The 24,493-nt window shown below is 41.8% G+C and overlaps 1 protein-coding gene across 1 annotated transcript in view; it reads left to right on the top strand.

Annotated features, from left to right (window-relative positions):
* The window catches only part of SLC4A7 (solute carrier family 4 member 7), a 131,502-nt gene extending 119,823 nt beyond the window's left edge, over positions 1–11,679 (top strand). Inside the window, exons 23-26 of the mRNA XM_018563558.1 lie at positions 1,529–1,660; positions 5,216–5,316; positions 5,989–6,096; positions 11,124–11,679. Of these exons, the coding sequence (XP_018419060.1) occupies positions 1,529–1,660; positions 5,216–5,316; positions 5,989–6,096; positions 11,124–11,205 (423 nt within the window). The 3' untranslated portion in view covers positions 11,206–11,679. The remainder of the gene's footprint in view (positions 1–1,528; positions 1,661–5,215; positions 5,317–5,988; positions 6,097–11,123) is intronic.
* The last annotated feature ends 12,814 nt before the right edge of the window (positions 11,680–24,493 follow it).

Below are 24,493 nucleotides of genomic sequence, written 5' to 3'. Positions count from 1 at the left end.
TTTTTTATTTATATATTTTACGGCTACTTCCAATGAAACATATACACCGTGTACACTATTAATGTGTGTTTATTGAGCCGTTCTTTTGCTCTCTATTGTCCATCGTTGCAAACTTGTTAATATCTGATCATTTAGGAAGTAAAAAGAAATGTAATACATTTTAAAATCACTGAATAGAAAACTTTAATGCTCAGATATTTTAAAAACAGGCTTTAAGGAAGCATGTAGGAAACATAAGTAAAAAAATAAACATACAGTTGAACTTTGTATATTTTGCTGTTTTGCCTGCCAAAGGAATTGTCATTTTGTTTAGGCACTCTTAAGGTAATCTGGAAATCGTTATTGCTAAATGAGGAAATCATACTGTCTGCCTGCCTGGACAGTGTGGCAAATGTATGTAAATTGACTAAACAGAATTGCAAATCATTTGGCAGGTACAACAGTAAACGTATATGTATTTTAAAAGCACATTTAGCTTGAGTTTTGCTTTAAAGGAGAACTATGGGGTTAAGGCTTTTCCCTATAGTTCTCCTTAGGGTAACGGGAGGACACAAACTAGTGTCCTCCTGTCACCCTAGGTTCAGTATACCTCGAGCTGTAGCTCGCGGTATACTGAGACGCCGCAGCTGAAGCGGATCCCGACAATTATGCCGGGATCCGCCCAGCTGCGTGACTGACAGTTGGCTCTGCCGATCTAGAGGCAGAGCCAGCTGTACCCGCCCCCTCCCCCGTCCGTTCCGCCAGTCAGCGCTGGCGGAGCGGGGAATCCAGCCCCTCCCCTCACAGCTCTCTGCCGTGACAGAATCGAGAGGTGAGCGAACGCCAATATGTGTTTGCTTACCTCCCGATCTACTGAGCCGACCTGTGACAGTCTCATTGTCACAGGTCGGCTAGAACTATGAGGTGAGTGAAAAGCACTCGCCTCATAGTTCTCCTTTAACAGATTGAGGGAGGCAATGTAATCATTTTATTAATTGGCACTAAGAAGCTAAGAATAGAGTTTTATATATCAAAGCACAGGGGACAACAGCATTCAGACATGTATTGATATAGCACCATCAATTTACGCAGCGCTATACATAAAATTAATTTTCATCAGTCCTTGCCCTGAAAGAACTTACAATCTAAGGGCCCTATCTCTCTTATGCATACAAACTAGATTATTATTATTATACAGGATTTATATAGCGCCAACAGTTTGCGCAGCGCTTTACAATATAGGACAGACATTACAATTGCAATACAATTCAAGACAAGATGGTAAGGAGGGCCCTGCCCCTGAGGGCTTACAATCTGAAAGAGGGAGGGGGAAGTGATACCTGAGGAGGTAGCTGTGTGGGGCTGAATTGTTTGAGAATGTGATGATTGATCCAATGAACTTACCAGCATAAAAAAAGGGCCATCTTTATTGCATCCTCTTTTAAAGAAATCATGTCCATACTTACCTATTTCAAGCAATGTTGAGCAGTGCATTATAGAGGATGGGTTACACCCAATGTATTAATCTTCCACGTTTTTGTGTTTTAAGGTCCTTGCTCTGGTGTTTATTCGCAAATTATTGGACTTCTGTTTCACCAAACGTGAGCTAAGCTGGTTGGATGATTTGATACCTGAAAGTAAGAAAAAGAAAGAGGATGATAAGAAGAAAAAGGAAAAGGAGGTAGTCTTTGGTTTTTCCTTCTTTGTTATACTCGTCATAGAGAAGCATATTCATTTTCTTCAGACGCAAGTGTTCTGCACAGGTACTGTTTATAATAGGGAGGCAGTTCTTTTTCCCTTGAATAAAGATACCTTTTAGCCTCTCTTCATATATAGCATTTGCGTTGCCCGCGCGGTTTTACGTGCGGAAGACCGCAAGGCACAAAAACGCTAAAGTCCTTACAACAGATTCCGCTTGTTTGTGGCTATTACTATAGCCCCGAACATGTGGAATCCGTCCCTGAAATTGCACTCGGACTATTTTGCGGGACGCATGGTTTTGATCCCTGCAATAGTTTGAACAATGCACATTAAAGTGCATTGTTTTGTATGTTTAGAGCGGTTCCGCACGCGGTCGAATACACATAGATAACCGCTCCTGTGTGAATGGAGCCTTACCTTGGCTGCCTACTTGCTATGTGGCTCTAGCGGCATAAGCTAAAACATTTAGTGCACTTTCAGCTGTCTGTATGTCGGACCCTCTATTTATATTGCTAGAGTTGTTCCATTGAACTGTAGCGCACTGTGTATAAATCTCAGCTTAAAGTAGAAGTGTTGCTGTGGGCACAAGAGAAGCAGGAAAGCTGTACAAGCCTGAACTCTGCTCTCCCGTCTTCCTGTGTGCCTGCTTTGTGTTCATATTAGAAGGGCTGTCAGACTACCACACTCTGCTACAGCAGAGGAGCTGAGCTGCTGAGGATGAATTACTCCACAGTACTTACAGCTATAAGGGTCTGTGATGGCTTGCCTTAAAGATCATTTTCTGCAGAAGAATATGTCAAAATGTAAATGTCCTTAGCTTAAGCACAGTTGTAGTGTATGCTTGGCATTCAAGATTTGGTTGTATAATATACTTTAGATTTTCCAAAACTGTTTTTAGATTTATATACTATTAGATTTTCCAAAACGTGTGAATAAAACACAAAGTGTGGGCAGTAGAAGATGCATAGAGGTGTGCGATCCATCTATTTGGTGTGTACAATGAGAGCCTAAGTTCAGTCTTTATCCAATCAGTCAGGCCCTTGCCTTTAGAAAAAAGTAGCTGCTCTTTAGAATTTAAAGTACAAAGGTAAAATAGGAATTTCTAGAAATTGCAGCATGCTGTGCTTATACTGTGCTACTATTGTGTGCATAGAAGTAGAGTTTTGCAAAGGAGTGAATTGGCTTTTGACCATCCTCTTCCTCTCTCCTTTACAAAACAAGAAGATTGAAGATGACTCGCCTGAGGTACGTTAATGAAGTGTTACATTGTGTGCAGACTTTGCTGAGTATACATGTTTTTTATTTGATTAAAATCCTTCCGATATTTTTATACAAAGATTGATTTTATTGTAATGGAGGGTATACTGTATATCTGAACGTACCAGCGTTGTAGAGACATGCCGACGATCCCCGCCTCTGGAACTCGGGGTGCGAAAAGGGAGCCCAACCAAGCCTTGTGACAGGAGTAGGTAAACTCCGGCACTCCAGCTTGGTGCAACAATCCTATTAGGCACTGCAACACTCTAACAGCCACAGGCATGATTGCCAGAGGCAGATGAATGATGGGATTTGTTTCACCACAGCTGGAGGGTCAGAGTTTGCTTACCCCTGCTCTATGAACTCAGTAGGAAAGAAGGAAGTCGCACACTGATGTCAGATCACATCCACCTTGGACATGGCACACTGCAGCCCTGCTTATGACCATCCCTTTCTAAGATTACACCCGAACAGTTTGAATCACAGAGATAGTGACAGTGACACCACGGATGATATGGAGAGATACATGTGACCAAGCACATATTGGGTGAAACAGAGAGGGGTGTTCCTAGGCAAGGCTGCAGTGTGCTATATTTGGGTTTAATAAAGTTGGACGTGTGACCTCCTGCTTTTTCTATACCAGAGTGGTAGGACATTGGAAGCCAATGGTGTTGGGTGTCTTGTCAGTGCCCGTTTGGGTACCTCTTATGTAAATAGCTGCCATTTGTATTTTTTAACAATTAACATTCACATAAGTTGTCAATCTTTCTGTCAAACATCCGCATAGTTTGGTTTCTTTAATACATGATTCCAGTAAATGCAGAGGTTGTAGAATGTTTTTAGTTTTCTTTGCTATTATTATAAATTTAATGATCATCAAAGTGACAAATAATTTAAGATCTATAGGTGCAAATGTTGCAAACCATGGAAAGACTGATGTATCAAATAGTGATACAAGTAAAGTATAGCATCTGATCTCCTCCTCTGCCACTGACCAATTAGGTTTCAAAGGGTCATGAGTTCTTTTCAAAAGTAGTCTGTTGGATGAACTGAAGTGTTAATTATTCTAGTTTTTCCCAATTCTTCAGGTGATCAGCTTAAATTTTGGTTACATAAAGAAGCATGAAAGGAATAGTTAACATGTTAACCTGGTAGATTTGTAGTTAGGGCAGAGTCCTTACAGAAAAGGGACCCTGTTGTGGCTACAAGACCAGAAGTGAAGGGGGAATCTCCCAACTATGACAAAAAAGCCTCACGGCTTTTGACCATTCCCTACGCTACCAAAAGTGAACAGATACAGTTGTTGCTTTAGAGCTACTTTACTAACATATCCATTATGCCTTTGTTACAAATTGAGTATAAAATCAACTTGTTAACTGGGTTTATTACCTGTTTGCATCCTTATGCTGGTACATGCATTTTAAAGATCCACTGTATCTAAAGAGAGTGATCGATTTGCACTTTGGTGTGGCAGAAAAGTAGAAACTGCTATTTAGTAGGGATGAGTTTGGTTTCGAATCAAGTAGAAAACTGACAATGGTAGCCCAGTCAACTGCAGCTGGGGCATACCTCGTCCTACAGCTGCTTGAAACAAAAGGGCATGAAGCTGGAGACATCATTGACCTTATATAGCCACATTTGGTCAGTGATAATTGACCTAATATGGCCATGTGGTTCATGTAAGGTCAACGATGTCGCCAGGATTCCGCCCCTTGCTTTACATGCAGCTGAGGGATGGAGAATGTCTCGGCCACAGCTGATTGGACTGGCACTGACAGATTCCTTCTGGGTTCAGACAAACTCAAGTTTGGACAAACCCAAGTTTGGATCGAGCCCGAACTCATGCCTATTGTTTAGCTGTGAGAAGTTGTCTAAACAAGTTTCTGCCACCCTCTGCAGGCCAATTTTGACAACCAACAAAGTGGGTATTGTAATACCTGTGCAAAGATAAGAATATTGGGTAATGGCTAGAATATACAACGTTTTTTCTGTTCTTTAGTAACAATGGTGATAAGTATAAGATTCTGGCTGTCAGTGTGCAGCCAATATGAATTGAAAAGATTTATTTCTTCTTTTTTTATTAATGAAGATATTATTTCTATTGCATGCTCTGTGTTTTGTAATTGGATGACCGCTGTTTTTAAGCATATTACTATCTATTTTGTTAAGCGATCTGTTCATGTTCGCTGCATTACAAGTATTTTTTCAGACCTATTCAGTAGAACAAAAGAAAAGTAATGAATATCTTGCTGAGGGTGATCATACATTCTGTCTGCAGGAAGCCGAGCGAATGCTCCACACGGAGGACAGTGACAATGTTCAATTGGCTTATGATGGCAGGAATCTTCTTCAGATTCCAGTGAAGAGCTTAAAGTACAGGTACGCAGCTGGGAATCTTGTTTCTATGATGTCCTTCTTTGGGACTGGTAGGCGGGTACTTTATTTAAAGAGATCCTATCACCAGGCAATTCACTTACACAAAAATCTTCCTATAAGATTATATGTGCATCTAACACATTTCATGCATTTTATTTACATGTAAAAGCCTAGTATAACATAGACATTCAAAAGCTGTGAGACTCCTGCTGGGTGGCTTCATCCTGGATGAGACATAAGCAGCCTCAGAGCTGTCACTCAAATTAAACTTTATAGTATTTCCCTTCAATCCTCCCTGGCAGCTACACAAAAAGGTTATGTAGTGAGGTGAGGGGAGGATGTGGATAGTAATTAGACCCCCACCCCCCCAGAAGTGAAGAGGGCTATGATGTGCAAGGAGGAAGGGGGTCGGAGCTAGAGAATTGACTCTTCTGGGGTAGTCACATTTTCTAGCATGTTCAAAGGCACATTTACAAACGAATGTGAAATAATTTATGGAAAGGACAAAAACTGCATGTAAACATTACAGATACTTGTTTTTTCTGCAATTTTTTTAAAGTTGGTGGCAGGCTCTTTAATATTTGTGCTGCCTAAGGCAATGCACCCTACCATACATGCTCCAACTCTGCATTAATGCCCTTGGTTACTAACATCACCTTTATGTTTATTCTCTAGCCTTGATCCATCAGTTGTAAACATATCAGATGAGATGGCAAAAACAGCACAATGGAAGGCCCTTTCAATGAATCCTGAAAATGCCAAAACCTCCAAGTCTAACCAGAGGTAGCTATTTCACTTACTGTCTAATTACACTTTAGCCAAGGAGAAAGCCAAAGGAGAATTATGAGGTGAGTGATTTTCACTCAGCCTCATAATCTGAGCCGACCTGTGTCAATGAAACTGTCACCGGTCGGCTTAGTAGATCAGGAAGTGAGCGAACACATACCGGCGCTCGCTCACTTCTCGATTTATCCGTGCAGAGAGCCGTGACAGGGGAGGGACTGGATTCCCCCCTCCCCTGTCCGATCCTCCAGCGCTGACTGGCGGAACGGACGGGGGAGGGGGCGGGTACAGCTGGGTCTGCCTCTAGATAGTGAGGGCCAGCTGTCACTCACGCAGCTGGGGTAGCTGTAGCTCGCAGTATACTGAGCTTTGGGTGACGGGAGGACTCTAGTTTGTGTCCTCCCGTTACCCTTAAGAGAACTATGGGGAAAAGCCCTAACCCCATAGTTCTCCTTTAATCCCTGTTCCATTAAAACAAGCATGGGCTCTGAGGGTTGGTTGGTGAATGTAAATTGTGGAGTTGGCTATCAGCAGACAATGCCAATTTGCCCATTTAGGGTGTCTCTTTAAAGCCTAGGGCTTGCACATCGGATGCTTACGTCCTTTAATTCCCTCCTTGTTTGGTAAATTTCCTACAGCATTTAACTGACAGGGTGTCACTAAGACTGAACGCAGGAAATAAATTACACCTGCTTCTTTGCATTATTTCTGATTTATTTATTAGATATTTATGTAAACAGTGGAAAGTACAATTAGATTGCCTCCATGATTTTCATCAATCATTTTTAAACGGTTTTACATTTTTTAGGAATTTTTTAGAAATGTGCAAATGACCTTTTAGTATCAAACAGTTATTATAACTAGAGTTGGAGTTTCTGTATGTGCTACAGCAACCTTTCACATTTCAGGCCACTGTGTAACATGGGGAGCGTTTTGGCTAATCGCTTATTCTCTGCTTACTAATGCAATTAGAGCATATAGGTGACTCAACTTAAGCTTCCGTTGCAGCTTTGGGAAAAAATATCACAAACGGTGGTTACATGTTCCGTCATTGTAATAAATCATGCTATTTTAGAAGTTATTTTAAAGTGAACTTGTCAGGCTAGAAATGTAGGAACTGCCACTGTTGACTTGCTTCTGAAGCTGCAGGCTCCAGGGCTGTCATTCTTATCCTTTCTTTACAATAAGTCACTGACCCGGAACAAGATTGTGCATATTAGGCTTCAGGACTCCTGACTTGCATGCTTGTTTTGGGCCAGTGGTCTCAACAAGTAATGATGCAAGACTGAGAATGGCTTGCCCAGAGCATGCAACTGCTTTGTCCATGAAGGCAAAAACAGAGGGTTCACTTTTATTACTTCCTCGCTAAATGCACATTCACCTTATTTGCTTTGCTCCTCAATGCTTCATTCAGCAGGAGGAACTGTCCTGTGTGAGTTACAAGTGATTCATATTGTAACTTACACCGGGCCAAGAGTCTTTCTTATGACGGTGCCGGTACATGATGACTGGTCCAGCACTGTCGCATTTTCTTTTCTTCACTCCCTGCAGCTAAACGGAGCATTGGAGGAGGGAGGGGAAAGGTGACTGCGTAGTTACCTAAAAAAAACTGTCCCTTAGCCCTGCACGATCAAAGCACCAGTTTGCTTTAAAGTTGATCCCCAACCAAACTATCAACTAGCCTCCCATCACTCCTAATCCACAACAATAGTTTGGTGGAGATCTCCTTTACATAACTAAAACTGTGAAGACAGCTGCACTGAAGACAATGTAATGACGATAATGTGTGCATTTTAGCAAACTGCGCTTTACTTTTTCATGCACAAGCAAGGGTTTCTATTCTTATATGTCTGGCCAAGAAAACAGGGCTAACACAGAGTTGTCTCTGACAGGTTGTAAAAATAATTCAGTGTCATAAAGTGATGGTAAGTGAAAAAGTCTGCTGTAAAACAATGGGACATGTATAAAAGTGCTGAGGAAAAAAAAAAAACCTTCTATAGCTTCGTCAAGGAATATTGCATTAGAAAAATCTGCATGTACCCAAATATTTTTTTAAAAAGCTCTAATAAGCATTGTTTGTGTCTCAAAACGAAATCCTGTTATGCGTCTTTGAAAAACGACAACCCTTTGTTCAGAAAAGATGTTCATTTATGGTGACCCAATGCCGCTTACTGACAGTTCCATATGGAAAAATCTATGTTTGCAGTACTGCATATCATTGCTAAGCAGATCTAAATCCAAAGGAAAAAATCTTGGCTCCCATAATGCAAAAGGAAATGCTACTGTTCTGCACTGTCAGTACTACCGTGTTTCCCCGAAAATAAGACAGTGTCTTATAATTTTTTTTCTACGAAAAAAGACACTAGGTCTTATTTTCGGGGGATGTCTTACCTGTCTGCAGCTGTCCGCTCTGCCGTCCAGGGAGCCACAGACAGGTGGGCGTGCGGGCGGGGGGGGCGTGCCTGGCGTGGGGGGGGGCGGGACGGAGCTGCGGCTAGCGCTCTGATGCCGTCCTGGGAGCCGCTCTGGGTGCTCGTTCAGCCGATCGGAAGGCATTGATGATGAAGAGCCGCTCGGCTCAGTTAAGGATTGGTCGGCGGGCAAGCGGTGGGGGCGTGCGTGCCTGGCGGGGGGGGGCGTGCCTTGCGAGTGGGCGGGAGGCAGCTGAGGCTAGCACTATCTTCAGGGATGTCTGTAATATGAGATCTACCACCGAACTAGGTCTTATTTTCGGGGTAGGTCTTATATTACAGAAACCCCTGAAGATAGTGCTAGGTCTTATTTTCGGGGTAGGTCTTAATTTCGGGGAAACACGGTATATGGTGGAAGGGGTGTGCCCAGACACATAATCTGTAAGAGCTGCACTCAATCTACCGCCCATTGGCTGCTCTCCTGCAATGAAAGGAAATAAAGGTTATCCTTTTTCTATTTTGTCGTTTTTATTTATTTTTTTCAAGTGCTACTTCATTTTAAATGTCAATATGTTCCTTGATCGCAGACCCAATTTATCTTTTATACATGTCCCTCGTGTCAGCCAGTAGCACATGTACACAGCATGTCTGGTATGCATTTGCACAGGCATGCATTTGTTGAAGTCTTTAAGAGTGCAGAGATGTGGAGTGTATCACGTAATACCGTATTTGCCGTCGTATAAGGCGACTGGGCATATAAGACGACCCCCTAATTTTTCTGTTAAAACATAGGTTTTGGGCTATACTCGTCATATAAGACGAGTACAGGCCAAAATAATGTTTAAATGCACCCACTAACCTCCTTGGCGGTTTTCCCGGGTGTGGCTCCGGGGTAATTTTCAGTACCATAAGCGGTAACCCCGGGATTACAGCGTAGCGTCTCTTACCTTGTCCACGATCCCCTCTGTGTCCTCCGTCTTCCGGGTTCCGTCCATTGCGAGTGTCCGCGTCGCAGGGGGTTGGAAGCGGCGGGAATTCTAAAAGGAAAAAAAAATAATAATCAGACCACCAAGGAGGCTAATCCGTCAGCCTACTGGATGTGCGGTAATACTGTATGTACGGTAGCTTAGGCTACATACAGTAAACCGCGCTGAGCCAATCACGGCGAGCGATGTACACAACCTCTGCCAATCCAAGCAGGCTTTTGTATTCATAGAATACATCACTCGCCGTGATTGGCTCAGCGCGGTATACTGTATGTAGCCGAAGCTACCGTACATACAGTATTACCGCACATCCAGCGGGCTGACAAAGGGAGAGATGGGGCATGTCAGACCAGGTCGGTTGCTAAATGTACACTAAGTATGGTATACGCCAGATTTTATACCCGGCGTATAAGACTACCCCCGATTTTCGGGAGTGCAGGGCCCTCCTTACCATCTTGTCTTAAATTGTATTGTGACTGTAATGTCTTCCTTATATTGTAAAGCGCTGTGCAAACTATTGGCGCTATATAAATCCTGTACAATAACAATAATAAAAACTTGTCTTATACGCCGGCAAATACAGCAGTTTTAATTTCTTACCTTTGAAACTGTGGAGTACAAAGCTGGTGTTCATACTGCATTCAAATCAGCCTAGCATCCAAGGCAAACTGGACACCGATGTCTTTATGAAACGTTGGTGAGGCTGGTTATGGCCCAGTAAAACTATTGCTTGTTAGTGAACCTGTCATGTAACATAGGAGGTCACGCCCTCGGAAGAGCAAACCAAGAGACCAGCAGAAGTAAAATTTGCAGAATACATTCCCAGCCAGGTACAGTACAGAAATCCTCCAATACATCCCACAGGAAGATATGAGAGGTGCCGTTTTGTGCCCTCCCATGGTGTAATAATACAGTTAGAAAAAACATGCATGCAAAATGTTTTGCAAAAGAGAATTTCCACTTTAAAAGTGAACGCTTGCTTAAGACTCATTCATGCAGCAACTTGGAGAGGTCCCTACCTCCTGCGCACCCTCTTTTTTACCTGTAACTGTATTCTCAGATATCATCTTCAGCCCCGGAGGTGAGGGCCGACATTGTATATCCTTCATTCTGATATCCCGACTGTTGTGATTTACAAACAACTAGAATGGTGTAACTATTCGCAATCTATCTTGTTCTACCTGTGTTGGCCTGACATCACTATCTATAAATCTGATTGGGTGCTGCAGGTCAGTCTCCAATGTCATCATTGCACTTTACAATAGTTCCAGTGTCGTTTAGGATGTAGGAGACCCCCCTGTTATTGCAAAAACAAGTCTAAAGCAAAGTCCACTTTAGGTTTATTGAGGAACCCATTAAAATACAGTATAGATATATATTAATACTAATTACTCAAGCATGTACATTTTCTGTCCTGTGTACCTTCCTAACATTGTATTGGTTTACAACTTACTAAATCATATGGAATCAGTCTCATCCTCTTTCTGGGATGCATTAACTATCCTGCTTTTAGTGTGTTTGTTTTTTTTTTTTTACAGTATCTTCAAATATGTATTTTAACACCTGATGTTTGCAGATTTTGGAATCCGTATACTTTTCATTTGACTTGGGATCTGTTTATTTTTCACAGCCCTGACAAACCAGTAAATTTAAAAATCACAATTGAAGACGAATCTCTCCGCAAGTACGTGGACGCCGAGACCTCTGTGTAGAGCCGAGTCCAGAAGAGTGTGTGTGTCCTGTATGTATGTACGTCAACGTGAGCGTGAATGTACGTGTTTCCAATCACTATCAGACCATCAAAGTGTGAAAACATTTCCAAATACTGTGTGTACGCCTGATAAATTATTAGCACTGTAAATACTGTATAGGATCTAAAATGGACTGTATCCAGCTGTAATAATATGCCACAGAATGATCACTCAACAATTATTTATTCAATAGGAGTTTTTATAGACCTTTTTTTTAAAATTGATTTTATTGTATATTTAAAAGCCTGTCATCCAGCAATACTGTTTAAATACCTGACAACTCCATTTGTCATTCCCATAACTTCTATATAATTAATTCCCATGTGGATGTATATTTTAATGATTTTTTTTCTTGTATGTTTTTATAGGTTTCTGTAATTTCATATGTCACCCAGCTCATCAGCTCAATCCATTTGCAGTAATACAATAAGGCCAGCATAGTAAGGGACAATTCTAGCAGATTCATTGTTCCTTCATAACAAAAAGGGGGTTATTACTCTTTCAAACAGAACTTAAGGGAAAACAATTCTTAACCCTTGCATTGGGGATAGCCCTCCACACTGCAAGGGTTAAGTGCTCGTTTATATCGTAGTTAAAAAAAGAAAGTTCACCCGAACCTCAGATTTGGCCTGCTGTCACAGCGCTTCCTCCAGCCTGTCTCATCCCCTGACGCAGCGATGGTGTGTCTCTCACGGTCCTCGCGTCCTAAACACGCTGTATAGAACGTGATAACTCGAGGATCCTTAGACTGCTGCAGCAGAGGGGGGAGAGACATTGGAAGGCCCGGTCTAAGTGCAAGCCAGCTCTGAGGAAGGGGTGAGTATAGCTTAACCTAGACACAAACGAGCACTTACCCCCTGCAGTTCTTGTTTAAGATAACCTCATGGGGTTATTGTGTCCGTTTATAAATATGGAAGACTTCATAAAAGCAACGGTGGACTATGCCTGTGTTTCGGTCCAGTGAGATCTGCAAAAATAGCAGCATTTTTGCAGATCACACTGGACCGGAAACGGACACTAATGTGCCACGTGTTGGGGTGCCAGCGATCGCACCAGGGACGTGGCTGCATTGACTTCAGTGTACTTGCACGCCCTATCCCGCCCCTGAACGCAGGGAGCCAGCCAGGTTGCGTTCCAGAGCGCACTCTTCATGGTGTGAACCAGCCCTTACTCAGGCAGAAGAAACAGCAATATGTCACCGGCACACCGAGATCAAGCGTCCAAATGTGTCTCTTTTGTGTGAACACGGCTTATCAAGCTACAGGTAACGTTTCGGGCCTACTTACAGTCCCTTCATCAGACACAGTATGACTTGATGACTTGGTCATGCTATGCCTGAAGAAGGGACCCTATGTGGCCCCAAATATTGCCTGTTGCCAAGCTGTGTTCACACAAATAGACACATTTGGGCGCTTATTCCTGGTGTGCTGGTGACCTGTTGCTGTTTTGTCTGGATTGAGTGGCGCCATCCCCAGTCACTTCAGCACCCATCTATATGGGGTATGCCGGTAAGGAGTGCAGTGGGATCTCTACATAATTTAATTAGGCAGAAGTCCCCTGCAGGCTGGGTATGCTATGAAGATCGCTCAGGTGTTATGCCAAAATCATGGGCATCAAACAACGACCATCTAATGTCTATGGGCATCTTGAAGGAAACCTATTGGGACAAAAATACAGGAGCTGCCAATTCTAAATTGTTTTTGAAGGCTTAATGCGAACCCATACACAGCCAACCTTACCTGTTAAATAGTGCAAGACAAGTCAGTTGTAAATGATATAACCTGCGATTGTTTAAAGCGGAAGTAAAATTGTTTATTAATTAAAAAGCACAGACAGGTAGGATTCTTTTATGACAGAACAGACCCTGTATGTCTGTTCTGCCACAAGCGCTCCTCCCAGTCTGTCAGCGTTTGCTTGCCAAGGTCCTGTACCGCGATAAAGTAACTCTTGCGCACATTTGCGAGAGTTACATCATCCCAGCTAATCAAGAGGCAGAAGACACTGAACCCAGATAAAGAGGAGAGGATGGAAGTGCAGATGAGGCAAGTACTGACATTGCAGCGCTGGAGGGGCATCGCCAGCAAGGTAAGTCTGTCGTAATGTGTTCATATACTGTGGCAAGCACCACCTGGGGGCCCACTATTACAATTTTGTGGTGGCAATTTGCTACTGCTTTAACTATTGCATTCTGCAGTGTCTCTTCCTGTTTCTGACCCACATCCCCTGATGACACTATTAATATAATTCATTTAATAAGAAACAAGAGTTGTCCTGTTTATACTCCTGAGGCTAGAAGAATAGAGTGTGCTTAGGCACTTTTATGTATTTTTGGAAGTGCCCTGCTGCTTCTCGTCGTGAATTGATGCTCCCATTGCTGGCTTGTTTTGCAAAAGTTCAAGCTGCAAGGCTGCCATCTTGATTCTAGCTTCACCACCTAGTAAGGCACTGACCTGAAAAATACATGCTTGATGGGAGTCTATATTTTGTGGACCATACTGTCTGCACGCTTGTTCCAAGATTCACTAGGCAGCAAAGCCAGGCTTAGAATGACATCCCTTAATCCTGTACCCTAAAGAAAAAATCAGAATGGCAGCTTTCACATTCCATCTTCACAAGTTCACTTTGTCAATTGGTCAGTATAACAGCAAGGCAATTAGCACATTAAAAAGGAACTTGGCTGTGGCGGCCCGGTATTTTTCTCACTACAGGTTTCTTTTAAAGTGTCTCGGTCACTCAACCATGTCATACAACACCTTTTCAAGCTTTTCTGTCACCATTAGGGAAAAATACCAGGTGTGCAGAGCGAGCACCTAGAGTTGTAGGAGCTTTGCATGTTTAGAACTGCATGTACATTTTACCTGGTAGATTTCTTTTTATTAACGTGACAGTCACTTTAAGGAGTTGTATTCTTAAGCCATGCCTGCTTTACCTTCTTCAATGAAGATTCCACTTCATTTACTATGTGTTCTCTGCAGTAGATGTAGGTTTCAGGATTCATTAGTCACCACTGGGGGAACCGCAGACACTCTTTGAAGTACATCAACCATGTAGCCAGTAATGTGTACAGGTAGTGTATGTTCTTCATGATGACCTTTTGTGTGAAGACCCAGAATACGCATACAAAGACTGGTGTACCATAACTCATACAAGCCATAAGAAGTATTTCTTAGTGATTTGCTTCACTATCGTTCAGCATGTATTAGCCATTTGTTTCTGTAGATAGTTTGACTCGTCCTAGATCAGCCTGCGTTTTGTACAAAATAAGGCTACTGAATAGCCATTCAAGTGCAGTCATGACCTATATTGCTATTTTCTAAAGCTTGATATGGGCCCAGGGCTCATCTCAATGACCTAACTCAGGTGTTTTGTGCAATATGCCGCAACAGTGCTTAGTAGGTCCCTGTGTAGGACCTTTTTATAATCCTTTCTTGCCAAATGTGCTACAAAGAATTGATGTGGCAGTTTCATTGTAGCTGTTGTGTGAAATTCTTTACTAGGCTGCATAGGATGGCGCTGTGAAATATGTAGCGCCCTGTCAGTTTAGCAGTGACTGTTAGAGATATTTTTGTATTTCAATGATGAAATGATGTTGATTTGATATTTAAGGGGATGTTTACTAAGGTTGAGACCTTTTCCCTTCATGTTTCAACCTGAACAGTAGGGGCATTGATATATAAAACCGTGAATCTGACTTTTACCAGACGTTCACTGTAGGTAAATCTTCCAGGTGCATGTGTTTTTGAATGACGATGATTCACCACTAGTGAATGTTTGGTGACGGTCACCTTTGCTGCTTTAAACATGAGCCCCTATGTTCTGCTTTTTTGTTTTCATGCTGTAAACACCTCCTACTCTAAAGCATGGGGTTATTATGTGAATGATGTACATTATTGGTTCCTCTGTTATTACTAGCACAAATCCTTAATTGCTGAAAGGAAATTTAATTTGAAGGGATGGTGAATATTGCAGTGTTGTATCATTTTCTGATAATTAAGGAAGGCGAGCATCTGCCATCCCTTGAAATGTATTTCAAGGTATTTTTTTGCTAGTTTTATATGTACTGTACATATGTACTGTATATTCCGAGATGACGTGTAACAAAACTTGGCTTTCTCCCTATTTTTCATTTGTGTTTGCTCAATAGAAGACCATTATCATCCCAATAAGCACAAGGCTTTTCCATTGGTTAGTCAATGCCAGTTGCCATTATATTGTAGCAATACATCAGTCAATAGCTTTAGAGATTACAAAGCCCTTTCATAGCATACAGAGATCTGAATCCTAGGTTCACCTTATTTGTAAATGGAAAGAGCCATACGGAGTGTATATTTCACACAGACCATTTATCATTTTTGGTAGGCAAAAGTACTTTCTAGATGCTTTTGGACACATCGGTCTTCGGAGAATATTTTTCAACACTTTTTTGCAGATAGGTTGCCTTGGTTCAGTAAGTGTAATGATTGGTGGATTCCATTCCCAGGCTGGTATTTGGGCTTCTTGTACACATCACTTAGATGCTGCATGCTATATTTAAGAAACACTAAGTACATGGATAGGTGCTGATGTGCATTGCGCACTGCTGTCATCACAGGATTAAGTGATGGCCATCAGTGGTTGGGTTGACATGAATGCAGTGCTCTTGTGTGTGTACATGGCCTTATACAAGAAACCTTAAACAGCATTCCTAAATTCAAATAGACCTATTTAGAGTCATGTTTCCTAGTGTTCTCGATTATAGTTTAGCTGCTTAAGATAAGCTTTCATATATGTCTATTTGGATGATGTGCGTTCTTGTATTTTTAAATCTGGACTGTTATGGTTGTCAAGCTATGGCGTCAACATTTACTGTGAAAATGACCATATCATTTTCTGTATGGGCATATTAACAAAATTGAAATGTTACCCATAGCTTGTATCTGTGTGAGACGGCCATTGTGTAGCACTCAGATAACAAAGTAGGCCATAAAACACAGACCCAGATAAGTCAGATATTGTGTAATTAGGTTTGAGAACATCTATGATGTGCCAAGTGCTGGATCCCTATAACAGTTGGTTGCAAATTATTACAATGAATTAGTGGCTCTGGGCTACTTAATTTAGTCCTTGTTGAATTACCCCAGATGTCTCTGTGATGTCACAAGCTTGTAGTTAATTACAGTCTCTCAGCTAAAAAGGTTTTATTTCATATTTGTGGACCTTTGTTTTTACTTTGAACGCAGTCAGTTTATTCTTAAGTCTGCTTTAAAGGTTCCAAATTGTTATATTTTTTATATTCTGGGTGGTGATGAGCTTTAGCTTTTTTTTTTCTATTTTAATTTCACCAAGATCTATCCACTTTTATGATCAGTCTCCTTTATAGAGTTACTAATAGCGAAAATGCCAATAAAATGTTTTTCCTTCATTTTGTACTTTTTATTTCTTGTGTTGCGGCAGCATTTCTGGTTTCAAACAAGCAAATGCTTTATTTCCTCTTTGCTTTATCTGTGTCAGGTTTGTATTAAAATAATGGGTAACTTCTTTAGAAAAATGTAATATCATTGTGATACTATGGAATATACTTGGTGATGGGTCTCAGATAATGGCCCTTAGCCAAGGCCAGTTGGTATAGTACACTGTGCCACTTTGATTACTTGAATAGCTTGTAAAAAATTGTCACAGTGATCACCTCCCACAAATAATTTATTTGTGAAAGGTGAATGGGACATATACATTACACTTGTGCCCATGTTCTAAGGATTTGCTGCTTATAAACCTTGATTGCTCCTGTAGTATCAATGACATGCATCTTCAGCTCAATAATATTTCACTCACCTGATACCTTTATAGGGTCACTAAGTAGCTGATCGTATAAGCGCTGCAGGGTATATATTCCCAAGCACCGGATTGCAGGTACAGGGGCCCGGGGTTAAGTATGTACCTAACACCATGCTTAACTTTTTTTCATTCCACCAGTTTAGTGTTTGTGGAGTTCACCTTTACAACATTTGTCTACCAGCAAAATGGTCTCTGGAAATAGGCAATAGTCCTCCTTGGCAGTGGTTTTCCTGATGCATTTGACACAAATGATCTGTTTTGTAATTGTCTGTTTTAGACTTCATGGACACAGCAATCGAGGCTGCAGTCGGGGATTCCTGCAGCAAGAACCTGCAGATTATTGCTGCTGGAATCCCAGGTGGGTCTGTACAGATGCAGCCACTGTGCCTATTCAAGTGAATGAAAGTCTGACAGTGGCCGCATCTGTCCATAACTTTCCTTACTTGGAACAATTAGCTGTGGATCGAGTGAGGTTCTTGTCTGTGGACACAGAGATTGTATCCAGGGACAAGCATCTTTCCCAAACTGCAGCGAATCATTCCATGTACAATTGCATACAGAGACAACCATGGACAGATGCAGACGCGGTCATCCTGTCATTGACTTGAATGGGCACAGCTGCCGCAATCTCTACAGACCCACCTGGGATTCCTGCTGCAAGCATCCACAGCTTCTTACTGTAGGAATCCCCAGCCACAGCTTTTTTCACCAAATACATGAGGCCTTCTCCAGCATTGTGAGACAACTATTAACAAAACTGTTGACTCTATGAAGGACACAGTACTTAGGAGACAACATGCAATGGTTTAAAGAAGCAACTTAGCCAGTTAGCTTAGTTTATGAAGTTTGCAGCTGTTCATGTTTTTGTTTTAATAAACTATTATTCTAAAGAAATTAGGTGACATAAGTTTTATATGGCCAAACAAGGATCTCCCCTCTGTGTTGGTTTAATAAACATTACTTGATGATTATAGGTCCTCATAAACTAAAGTGTTGTAAAATCTTGCTTAAAGGAGGACACAAACTAGCGTCCTCCCATCACCCTAGGCTCAGTATACCGCGAGCTGCTGCTCGCGGTATACTGAGACGCCGCAGCTGAAGCGAATCCCGACAATTGTCTGGATCCGCCCAGCTGCGTGACTGACAGCTGGCTCTGCCTATCTAGAGGCAGAGCCAGCTATACCCGCCCCCGTCCGTTCCGCCAGTCAGCGCTGGCGGAGCGGGGAATCCAGCCCCTCCCCTGTCATGGCAGAGAGCCGTGACAGGAACGAGAGGTGAGCGAACGCCGCTATGTGTTCGCTCACCTCCCGATCTACTAAGCCGACCTGTGACAGTCTCATTGTCACAGGTCGGCTAGAACTATGAGGTGAGTGAAAAGCACTCATAGTTCTCCTTTAAATCGGTGATATTTAGTTTGCAGTTTTCAAGTCCCGCTGTTATACTTTAACAAAATCTTTTAACTGAAATTTTATTTTGTACATTTTTTAGGGTGAAAATTACATTGAGTGATTTTTACGTTTTTGTAATGATCTGGGTGCATTTCATGTAATGGGAACTTGAACATTTAACCTTTTTTTTTCCTAGTTATGGACAAAACCATGTACAGTTTCTTTTTTTTTCCTTTTGCCATTTAGTATCTTGGATAAAATTCTGTTTTGTCTTCCATTGTTCAGTGATGGTACCTGAGCATAGCCAGATTTTTAGTATTTATTATACTGAATACCTTTACGAAAGCACAGCACCGGGTTTTTTTATGCCTGTTTTTGTATTGAAAATAGTGTATTGTTTTGTGTTTTTTTGTCTTCTTTTTGTAACAAATCCAAAGCAAGTTCCAAAACCATAAATTATATTTTGTTAGTTTTTACAACAGATATGTCATTTATCTTGTTCTACCTGAGATGTGAAAACCTGCCTTTTATAATTTGATGAAGAACTTAGGAAAATGCAAACTATATTTTGTAATGTTTAAAAAAAAAAAAAGTTGATTGAAAGCAATAAAAGTCTACTGAAATTTCAACAAGTTGTGCCTTTATTTTTTTCAGAATTTTTTTTGTTTTGAATTCCTTTTTATTTACGATTGGTTCATGAATGCACTTCTGTTCATTGCATAATAGACACTCGACATAAATGAACATCAAAGTTTGTAACATATAGTAGAACATCGTCATCATAAAATGTCACAAAAGTTGACAAGATTTAATCTCCACAATAGCAGACAAAACCATTACAACATATATATAAGTTTGTGTAATTATCAGAAGACAACCTTTTTTGCTTTTTACCAAAAAGCATCGGGCCTTTACCAAGGCCCAACCAAACAGTTAATGAATTAGTAGTATGGAAGAGATCATAGAGGAACTCATGTAGAATAAAGAAAACTACAAGAAAGTAGGCAACTAAGAGGAGTGATGTTAACAGCAAGGAGCAGGAAAAGAGGAGATACGTGGAAGGAAGTGTAATAGAGTAATAGCTTCCACCCCTTGCGAGATCTGGAGCACTGTGTTCAGCAAAAAATTAAAGCACAACTGTTTTTTCCCTTGTATAAAGTAAGGTGATGTGTCTGTAATGCATTACCGGGTAAAATCCATGAACCCATTGCACTTTAAAACGCTGTTCCAAGGATAAGGAGGGTGGGTGCTGCAGCTGTGGACGGTTGGCAATCGTGGTCAGTAGCAAATGAAATGTATAGACACCGGCACTCCAATAGCAAGTCAAATACATCTGTTTATTGACATATGAGCAGCATAACGTGATGCACTCAATGTGACGTTTTAGGGTCTCGCAGGATCCCCTTCATCAGGCAGAACAAATGCCATCACTTGTTCTGCCTGATGAAGGGGATCCTGTGAGAACCCGAAACGTCGCATTGAGTGTATCACATTATGCTTCTCATACGTCAATAAACAGAAGTATTTGACTTGCTATTGGAGTGCCGGTGTCTATATATTTTGTTTTGAATGCATTACAAGGCCATAAGCTGCAGGGCTTGGTCAGTGGTCCTAAAGAAACTCCAAGGCATCCTATATAGGTATAATTAAACCTCTCCTAGAATTTTTGAAGAGGCTGTAAGATCTTCCATTGCGTAGATACTATTGACCTTCACAATCTATATCTGTATAGTAGGGGCTTGAGGGCATTTCCACAGAGGTATAATGCAGGCCCGAGGTGCGTTAACCAAATGTATAATCGGGGAGGATTTATATTTTGTGGACTTTTTATCAGTCAAGTGTAAAAGGCAAGCTGCCGGTTTGTAAGTCCACTATGATCAGCTGGGTGATCACCGTGTGTACCAAATCCCAAAATAATTGCAATTTAACAAAGGACCAAAAAAAACAAAGCGTAGCAGCCTGGGCTGAGCTGCATCTGCAACACGGGTGAGAGATTATGTAGCAACCATGAAACGTTATACCATCTTGTAAGGATCTTGCAGCCTAATTCTTGATGACAGTTGGCCAAAGAAAATTTGAGCCAAGGATAAAATTGTGTCCTTTTTAGGAAGCTGTGAACATACCCAATTTCCTTCTCCCATGTAGTAAAAAACAAAAAAAGTCAGAAGGGGGTCAGCATTTTGTAAACCACTGATTAGGGCACGTTGAGAAGGTGTTTTCCAACCTACATATGCCTAAATATCCCCTGAATAAAGGGCAAGGCCTGTTTAGCCTATGGAACTGAGGGATGGCTCGTAAAAAGTGCCTGAGTTGGAAGGCGCTCCAGGGATCCAAGGGAGGCAATGCCTGCAAATCGGAGCAAGAAGGCCATTGAGAACTTCCGTCTGAAGTCAATCAACCTGAATTTATTTGCGAGATGGAAACTGAGAAAGTGTTTATTTTCCAATCCTGGAATTAAGTCGGGGTTGGAAGGGGGATAGAGTTGACCCCTTGAACACTCTTTGTGCCTTTCGAAGTGTGGCAGTGATCAAGGATTAAGAGGTGCCTGTGAATCTCATTAGGAAACGGAGAAGAGAGCTAGGGCAATACTGCAAAAGGGATGTTAGTTTCCCCCGTTCCATGGCAACCCACTGCTCTGTATCCTGGTGAGTGTAGCAATCTATCACACTGCTCAGATAAGAAGTCCTATAGTAAGCTGTAATGTCTGGCAGGCCCAATCCACCTCTATCTTTGGGAAGAGATCAAATTTGTTGTCTAATTTTGGGTGAAACATCTACTCACACAAACAAGGTCAATTAGCTGTGCAGTTTCTCGAAAAAGTGGGTCGGAAGACTAATGGGTAGAGCTTGAAGGAGGTACAGAATTTGGTGCAGGATTGTCATCCAACTTGGCTTGAACACTGATTTATGTCTTGTTTCTCTGCTTTACAGTGGCCATGTCACTTACAAAAAAGCTCTTCAAAATGCTCTATACCTGCAAAGAATACTTGCCTCACCTGCTGCCCACGGCGCCAAACACCACAATGACGTGGAAAATTATATTTGGAGCAACGTCTTTTGTTGTCAGGGACTCAAACGCAGCAGGCTGCATAAATCACACTGACGAGGGTCCAGCACAAGATTCCATTTCTTCATAGATCAAAGCAAAACAGCCATTTACTGTAATGACCCCTTGCCAAATGAGGTGATACAGTAAGAAGGAGAACCTACACGACATGTCAGTACATGTTGCATATCATCACTGCCATCTATGGACACAATGTGAAAGTGGATACATTATTTTTTACATTTCAAGTGACACGGAACTCAGGAGTTAAAAGTGCATTCAAGTACCTTAACTATTCACAAACCTGTATCCTATTTGTACATCACTCAGCTGTAGATCCTCAAATCATCTCTGAATTGGTGCTGACACTGTCCTTCCTTCTGGAGGGTGGCCACTTTTATTCCCCATGGTGCCTGTGTGTGTTGTAAAGTAGCCACTGCTCCAAGATCATGTCTGTGATGGAATACAGTTTAAATACAAAGTCGCTAACTAAATCTGAGATTGCAATCCATCACGGGAGCGAGCTTGAAGTGGTGGCTACTTTAAAAACACACGGGCCATGGGGAACAAAAGTGGCCACCCTCCAGAAGGAAGGGCAGTGTCAGCACTATTTCGGACATGATTTGAGGATCTACACCTGAGTGATGTACAAATAAGATACATTTTTGTTAATAGTTAACGTACTTGAATGCACATTTAAGGTTTAACTCCTGAGTTTAGTGCCACTTAAACACTCATACATTGAGGGCCTTGCCTAGAGTCAGGCATGGTTAACTTCCTGTCCAGAGGGCCAGTGTTGGCGGCATAGTGGAATATTGCCCACTATCTATATTACTACAGAGGCTCAGCTTAGCTCAAAGTGGGCCACTGAATCATTAGCAGCATTCGCAAGTGGCTGTCGCATGACGTGCTGCAGGTTGAGTTGGCTTTCCACCAAATAACTTTAGAAAGATATTACATATGTGTGTGGTAGTTGAATTCCACTATCCCACCATCCTTGTGTCCCTTCCCACCATGATGGTAGGCTCCCTCATTCCATTCCATATTTGCATTATTTGTCATTGGTATGTGTTGATCAATATATACATCTGTAAGAGAATCCTTGCAGTGCTCTGCCCTTTTTTTTATTTAAGGCAGCAGATTGAATGACAACCTTATACAATATCTTAATTCTGTATGAATCCATCCAGTACGACATAATCATATTGTGAGTGATATTTTTAAACATGCATGTGAGTGACAGTCACAGGTTCTTAACACATTGTTGCAATGGCATGTATAAAACACATGCAGCCCACAGGATTTGTTAGCTGATGAAAGGTCCTTCATTAGTGTTGCCAACAGAAAGCAGCACAACATGTTCTACAACAGACTTGAAGACATGGTAAATTAGGTCACTAATAAGTCATACAAAGCACTTCCAAGGACACATGTACGCTGAATATTATGCATTACTTAAAGGAGAAAGACATTTTATTAAGTGCTCGTTTTTGCCTAGGGTAAAAAAAGAAGCTATACGTACCCGATCCTCGGAGCCGGCAGCGCTCCCTCCTCCACTGCTGCAGGGCTGGTGTGTCCCTCTGCATCTTCATTTCCAATATACTGTATTGGACATGATGACTCAAGGATTTCTAGACCGCTGCAGAGGAGGGAGAGAGACACTCTACGGAATGATCTAAGAGCTGGCTAGCTTTATTTTTTTTTTTTTTTTTTTTTTTTTTTACCCTAAGCAAAAACAAGCACTTTACCCTCGCAGTGCGGATTCTCATTTCATTTTGGATGTAGTAGAAAATTGTGTGACAATGAGACTGTCACAGGTCGGCTCAGTAGATCGGGAGGTGAGCGAACACATACCGGCGTTCGCTCACCTCTCTATCCTGTCACAGCTCTCTGCCGTGACAGAGGGAGGTGGGGAATCCCTGCAGGGAGCCGTGAGTGGCAGTCACGCTCTCTGCAGGGATAGGTCGAGAAGTGAGCGAGCGACGGTATGTGTTCACTCACTTCCCGATCTACTGAGCCGACCTGTGACAGTCTCATTGTAACAGGTCGGCTCATTATGAGGCTGAGTGAAGATTACTCGCCTCATAATTCTCCTTTAAATCCTAAAAATGCATCCACGTATCTTAACTAGTAACAAAAATGTATCTTATTTGTGTATCACTTGGCTGTAGATCCTCAAATCATCTCTGAATTCATGCCACTGTCCTTCCTTCTGGAGGGTGTCTACTTTTGTTCCCCATGGTCCCTGTGTGTGTTGTAAAGTAGTCACCGCTCCAAGCTCACTCCCGTAATGAATCACAGTCTCACATTTAGTTTACTAGTTTGTATTGAGATTGTAGTCCATCATGGGAGCTTAACTGAACAAACTGAAAAGAGAAGCTGCTCCAGATTCAGTCTGCTCCAGTATTGATAAATCCTCCCTGTTGTGTAGCACTTCTACAGTGTTGGAGCACCAGAATAGGCCACAAACTGAGGCGCAGCACATGATTTATCCTGCAGAGGACATTGGAAATTTGACGGTTGAAGTCCAGCTGCAGAAACATTGGGCGGCACATTTACAGCGATGGGACACTGGAACAGACCACAATCTTCAAGGCACAATTATAATTAAAATGTATAATCTCTGAGCCTCTACCCATGTCCACTCCTCCTTCATCGCAAGCCTCTATTGTATATCAATTACATATGTATACATTAGGATATTGGGAAGGCTGTTTCCTGGACCCAATTGCACTTCCTCGGGATAATAATATCTATTATTATAACAAATCATCCCGCATATAGAAGCATTAAGTGTTGTAATTTACCTGTGAACTACTTACATAATGTTAATAGGACAAAGGGGTCTATTTATAAATGCTTCACTCCGCTATATGCTGGGTGAATGTCGTTCCCGCCACTGCACAGAGCTGAGGAGAATCGGAAATGTTTACGTTCCGCGGCTCCATCTAGTGGTGGGAATGCCGTGGGAGCGGCACTCGCACAACATATGACCGAGAAGT

This window comes from Nanorana parkeri, unplaced genomic scaffold (genome assembly GCF_000935625.1).
Source record: "Nanorana parkeri isolate BGI_ZX_2015 unplaced genomic scaffold, ASM93562v1 scaffold675, whole genome shotgun sequence".
In the NCBI taxonomy this organism is placed as follows: Eukaryota; Metazoa; Chordata; class Amphibia; order Anura; family Dicroglossidae; genus Nanorana; species Nanorana parkeri.
The sequence above is the reverse complement of the archived record's forward strand: the minus strand, read 5'-3'. Positions and strand labels throughout refer to the sequence as shown.